This window comes from Danio aesculapii, chromosome 16, assembly GCF_903798145.1.
Source record: "Danio aesculapii chromosome 16, fDanAes4.1, whole genome shotgun sequence".
Lineage (NCBI taxonomy): Eukaryota > Metazoa > Chordata > Actinopteri > Cypriniformes > Danionidae > Danio > Danio aesculapii.
Genome location: NC_079450.1, coordinates 2,732,204 through 2,738,877, shown reverse-complemented (window position 1 = coordinate 2,738,877; position 6,674 = coordinate 2,732,204). Strand labels below are relative to the sequence as shown.

The window sequence follows — 6,674 nt, the reverse complement described above, 5'->3', positions numbered from 1 at the left end:
AAGGTAAGTGTAAACTTAAAAGTGCTAAAATCCCTGTACATAAATGGAAAGAGTCTGCTGAAAATCCAGTTATGACATATTAAATGAACATTAAAAGCCTGAAACACACAATGACATCCTCACAGTGACGTCAGTAACATGCATTAATGGTGGCATTTCATTTTGTAGCCTCTAAACATCACCCGTAACTGTAGGATTAGTTCTAGATTCACTAAAAAAATAGATAAATGCCAACTAAAGATTATGAAAACAGGTTTCTCTGGTTCAGCAGGCTGTGAGGACGTCATTGTGTTTGACAAAGCCGTTCCCACAGTTAGTGAACTGAAAATGAATGAAGCCGAGAGAGTCGCCCAGACCTGACGATTCCTGTCAGCTAGGTTATCTACATAGCTTTTCAGTAGTGTCGATTATTGTTTTAAAGAGGATTTTGCCTTCACTTCAGGTCAGGTAGATGTTATTTTATTATACTTTAAACTCTGAAAGGCCTTGAGCCGTGTTGTTATTCTTCTCTCCTGGTTCCTGGTTATTCCTGGTTTATCCACATTGCTTTTCAGAATTGTATTGTTGATTATTGTTTAAAGGAGGATTTTACCTTCATTTATTCAGCTCAGTAAGATGTTCTTTATGCTATTTTAGTATAATTCCACCTCTGGAAGGCATTGAGGCATCTCATTATTCCTCTCATTAATTTGTGCTAAATGTTTATGATACATCAATAGCAGATTAATGATGTCAACTCTGTCACTGTGATCATACCTGTCAACATTGGGATGTGAAAATAAGGGATTTGCCCACCATAATAAGGGATTCCCCCCCGCCCCCCCTTTAAAAAATCCCAAAATTACTAAATATGCTCATTTGGAGCTGTTCCATTGTAAATAAACTGTTAAATGGTCAGTAATGTGTTTTATTATTATTATTTACAAAAGAAAATATAAATAGTATACATTAGCAGCAAATACATTAGCAAACAGTTCGGCTTATTAAAATTAAAAGCTTTATAATGAAATAGAATCAAGCTATCAAATCTCATTAATCTTCACTGTATAACTCACACATTCTGATTAAACAGCAGTGAATGAATCTCTTATTTATTTAGATTTTTTGTTTGAATCCTTTAAATAACAGGTGTCACTTTAAAAATACAGATCTAACATTATAATGAAAGCTTTCTATTGCTTTCCTAACTTATGCTCATTTAGGACGAAATTAGTTGTGCTATTCTTTAGATCATACCTGTCAACCCTCCTGTTTTTCCCGGGATTCTTCCGTATTTTACAGTTCTATCTCGCTATCATCCCGTAAAAGTATTTTCCCGTATTTCTCCCGTATTTTCAGTCTTTCCCTAAAGAGTGGCGAATATACATTAAAGAGCCAAGCCTCCCTATACGCAACCCAAATCGTCTAACCACCAGGGGCCGCCCTTGCACTTAAATGAGAGTCTGTTCTGTGTTTTCACTTTGTTTAGGCATGAAAACACTGTGAAATAAATATAAAAACAGCAGGATTCCCTTTCCTTTTCAATACAGGTGCCGTCTCCCCTTCATATGCAATCCTCAAAACAGTCATATAGCGGTGCGTGACTGTCAGCTGACGCGCTCCATAGTGATAAACAGACGCTGTTTCAGTACGGATTCAGTACACGTGATTTGAAGCGGAGCGAATGTCTGGGTTTTGGGTGTGTGTTTGAACAGACATATACATATACTTAATAAAAACAGCATCTAAAGATGTCGATCTTGGTGGGTTTTTTCCAAACACAACTAATTTCGTCCTAAATAAGCTTAAGTGAGGAAATCAATCGAGTGCTTTCATTATAATGTTAGATCTGTATTTTTAAAGTGAAACCTGCATTATTTAATGTAATCAAAAGAAAAAAATCTAAATAAATAAGAGATTCATTCACTGCTGTTTAATCAGAATGTGTAAGTTATACAGTGAAGATTAATGAGATTTGATAGCTTGATTCTATTTCATTATAAAGCTTTTAAGTTTAATAAGCTGAACTGTTTGCTAATGTATTTGCTGCTAATGTATACAATTTATATTTTCTTTCGTAAATAATAATAATAAAACATATTATTGACTGTTTACCTGTTTATTTAAATTGGGGTTTACCTTAATATTTAAATATTTTCACATGCCAATGTTGACAGGTATGGATATTTAATGGATTCAGGAAATTTTCACAGTATTTCCTATAATATTTTTTCTTCTGGAGAAAGTCTCATTTGTTTTATTTCGCTAGAATAAAAGCAGTTTTTAATTGTTTTAAAGCCATTCTAAAGTCAACATTATTAGCCCGCTTAAGCAATATTAGTTTTGGATTGTCTCCAGAACAAACCACTGTTATACAATGACTTGCCTAATTACCCTAACTTTACCCTTATTACCCTAGTTAAGCCTTTAAATGTCACTTTAAACTCAAGACTAGCATCTCGTAAAATATCTAATGTAATATTATTTACTGTCATCATGGGGAAGAGAATTAATCAGTTATTAGAGATGAGTTATTAAACATATGTTTAGAAATGTGAACAAAATCTTCTCTCCCTTAAACAGAAATGGCTGAAATAATATAATTTAACAGTTTAGCATTACAAACATAATTGCTTTTCCCATTATTTCTCTGCAGAATTCAGCTGTGAATGTGGACCATCTGAGATGATCTGGCGTGTGGCGGCGCTGAGTTATGTCTTTAAGAGAGTCTCCTTTCCCCAATGGTTTTTTGGAGGGTCTCCATGCAGTAGGATGGGGTCTAATCTTCCCGTGTTTCTGGTTCCTGGACCGCCTGATCGCCGTCTGCGTCTCCACCACACTGGAGCGCATGTGGAGGCACGAGCAAGAGTGCTACCTCCATCCTCTTAAACTCATCTTCGGCTCCATCCTCTTCTTCATCCTATTCATCATCTCCACCCCATTTGCATTTTTGGGATTCATACTATGGGCTCCACTGCAAGCAATACGCCGACCGTTCTCATACCACAAACAAGAGCAAAGCATTCCCATGGAAAACCGCAATGCACGATGGGAAGAGATGGGGAAAATCAGCTTTGGGTTTTTGACTGCAAACGTATGCCTGCTTCCTGATGGAATTGCAAGGTTTAATAATCTCGGACATACCCAAAAACGTGCGTTGATCATCGGGAAAAGCATCGTCCAAGGTGTAACCCGTCCACACATTCGGATATTTGTTGACTCTCCGAGTAGCTGTGGGACGGTTACTCCTTCAAGTAGTTTGATCCCACAACCGAATGCATCTTCATACGGATCTGTGGATGCTTCCGTAGAACCTCCCGATGCAATTGAAGCCAACGAAGCGACTCCAAAACCCAATTGCAACCAAAACTCCAACCACCAAAAGCATCCGCCTCGATCTTTGCGAACTCTTCAACGAGATGCTGATGTACCAATGGAAGTGTCCGCGTTATTCCCGCCGTCTGTGGATATCGTTTGCCTTCAGGAGGTTTTCGATAAAAGAGCTGCTCTGAAGCTGACGCAAGCTCTCGGACCGCTGTATGGACACGTTCTCTACGATGTTGGAGTTTACGCATGTCATCCTGCTGGATCGTGCTCTTCTTTTAAGTTTTTTAATAGCGGTTTGTTCCTGGCTAGTCGCTTTCCGATTGTGGAGGCTGAGTATCGATGCTTTCCTAACGGCAGAGGAGAAGATGCGCTGGCAGCCAAAGGACTGCTCACTGTAAAGGTACTACAGATGCACACTATATAGTGAAAAGTCCTGAGGAACTTTGGCTTGGATTTTAACTTGACATATACAGTGGTCCCTCGCTATAATGGGGTTCACCTTTTTTAGTTTCGTGCATTTTTTTTTTTCTTTCGTAATTTTACATGCTTATTTTTTTACAGCGCATTGTGTTCTGCTTCCTGATTGGCTGTAGGCCATTGTCAATCAATCTCCTCAGTGTTTCCTGTACAATACAAAATGCATTCAGCTTGCTAAATTAACATAAATCTTCAGTCTTTAGCAGCAAGGTTATTATACTTGGCGAAAACGAACGAAAAAAACGAAAACTAAAATTTTAAGTCATTTTCGTTTACTGAAATAAAAATTCTATAGAACTAACTGAAACTTTATTCAAGAGTTCACACTTGGCTGATAATCAATAAAGCGTAATTGGCATGCTGTCCCGGGAGAGAGCCCTGAGCTCGTGATATCCCTCCCGTTAGAAGGGCGAGAGGGGAGTTCGAGCTCAGGTCGGTCTTGAGAACTCCCCTGCTGTCGGCGTGTGAGAAGTGTGAACTAAGGTTGTCTTGGGTGATAATTTGGTTTAGTCAATTGGCTATGGTGTATGTTTTTGGACGGTGGGAGGAAACCGGGGAACCCGTGGGAAACCCACGCGAACACGGGAAGACGACGACCGGGTTCGAGTGCGGGGAAGAGCGGTTCCAGAAATCAGGTAAGACAAAAACAGAATCCAAGAAACAAAAGTAAACACGTGAATAACAGGGTGAGAATGTGGTAAAGTCTGAAAACGTGGTAAAAAATCAGACGAGGGCTTTTCTTTTTCTGGACGGCTTTTGTAAATTGTTGGTTGGGTTTAGGGAAGTAAGCGGGTGGGCGGGTCAATCGGTAAAATTGGTTGGGTTCAGGGAAAGAGGAGGTTGGGTTCGGCCTGCCAATTGGCCGGTCACCCAGTCAATCATTCGGACAGACGGTTGTTCGACAGCGGCCTCAGGTGGGTTTACGCGAGAACAGCGTGGGCGCGAACGGCACTCGCGAGAGACATTTGAGAAACGAAAAAGCGCACACAGCAGCCTCTCGCAGATTCGCAAAAACTGCAAAAATACGTACCTCCTGGGACGTATTTCGCAGTCTCCAGAAACATCCACGGGACTACGTTTTCTGAATGAGCCTGGGTTGCCAAATGTCTAATTTACACATCAACACAATCCAATAGTATATAAACTTGCGGGGATAACATGTACGGCAGCGTCGTTAATAATGGCGTTTACTTGGATCGTGCACCAACCGCGGTGATGACACATTTGAAGTTACAACTTTGTGTTACAACACTAAACCAATAAACTAGGTGTTAAAAGCACACAGATATAAACACTTACTTCTCGTGACGCACACACAATACGCCACTGCATCGAGCTGTTAGACAGGCTGTATAGAACTGCAATGTCCGACTACAGGAACGGAAATGCTATGTGTCTTCTGGGCGGGCCCGACCCAGCTGTCAATCAAACCAGCGTCAAATCATAACGCCAAAATATTCCTGGCCTTTTCAACACACTGAGTTATTCAGTTATTAGAATAGGACACTGAGATCAGATTTGAGAAGCTGTGAACCGATAATACTGCCCATGTGTGATTCAGCAGATGATGAACTGAACACAAACAGTACACGACAGCCTCCTGTGACTTAACTAAACTTGAAAAACTGCAGCGTGGGTAAACCGAGGGCTTAAATGAGAGGATCTGGCGAAACGTAAGTTTATTTCATAACAGAAAATCGTAATGGAGTATATATTAGTGAATCATGATTCAGTTGGGTTGCAAAACGTGGTGATGTTTTACCTGGCTGACATGATGATTGCTGACTACATATTTTTGGTATGTTAAGTCCAAACATGGGAAGATTGTCACAAAAGATCCCACTTCCCATCACTTGCCTTGCACACATACTTTACTGAGACCTGCTTTGTTGTGGGCTGTTGTATTTGAATTTGAGGATGGGTAGTGGTAGATGTGGATGGGTAGTTGTAGAATTAGACGATGGTAGTGGTAGATGGTAGTGGTCATGTGTCCTCTGAATACAGGTTTCAAAAAATGTATCTTTGGTTGTTTTTTATTATACAACATTTATTCTGATGGTTTTGAATCTTGCACCTAATAAATATCCTAATTTACAAGAAAGAAAACTAAAATTAATACTGAAACTAATAAAGACTAAACTGAAACAGAGCAATTTCCAAATATAGAAAGTAATAAACTAGTCAATCTCCCTCTAAAAACTAATTAAAACTGAATTTGAAAACAAAAAGTCAAAACAAAATCAAATCTAAAACTAACGAAGAATCCAAAACTATTACAACCCTGGCCAGCAGTGTGAGTTTCAACAAGGATGCAAAAAGATTTGTAACTGTCCGCAGCAAGACCATCGTAAAGAGGGTCCCACACCATAGCGATGCGCCATGCAAACATAGGTTTCTGTCAGGGTACGCACACTGGCACTGCAAGTCGGCGGCTGTCTGTGGTGCTAGGGTGTTGCTAAGGTGTTGCTATGTGGTTGCTAGGTGGTTGCTAAAGTGTTGTTAGGTGGTTGCTAAGGTGTTGCTCGGTGGTTGCTAAGGTGTTGCTAGGTAGCTGCTTAGTGGTTGCTATGCGGTTGCTAGGGTGTTACTAGTTGGTTGCTAAGGTGTTGCTATGCGGTTGCTAAAGTGTTGCTATGTGGTTGCAAGGGTGTTGTTAAGTGGTTGCTATGGTGTTACTAGGTGGTTGCTAAGGTGTTGCTATGCGGTTGCTAAAGTGTTAGGCGGTTGCTAGGGTGTTGCTAGGGGGTTGCTAGATGGTTGCTAGGGTGTTACTAGGTGGTTGCTAAGGTGATGCTATGCGGTTGCTAGGTGGTTGCTAAGGTGTTATGCGTTTTCTAAGGTGTTGCTAGGTGGTTGCTAAGGTGTTGTTATCTGGTTGCTAAAGTGTTTTT

General features: G+C 40.2%; 1 protein-coding gene across 2 annotated transcripts in view; it reads left to right on the top strand.

The window, feature by feature from the left end:
* Positions 1-328: 328 nt before the first annotated feature.
* smpd5 (sphingomyelin phosphodiesterase 5) overlaps positions 329-6,674 on the top strand; it is a 14,169-nt gene continuing 7,823 nt past the window's right edge. Inside the window, exons 1-2 of one of the 2 annotated variants that reach the window (XM_056474622.1) lie at positions 329-442; positions 2,636-3,706. In XM_056474622.1, the coding sequence (XP_056330597.1) occupies positions 2,693-3,706 (1,014 nt within the window). In that variant the 5' untranslated portion in view covers positions 329-442; positions 2,636-2,692. Of the gene's footprint in view, positions 448-2,635; positions 3,707-6,674 lie in introns of both variants that reach the window. The other variant, XM_056474621.1, reaches the window with a different exon arrangement.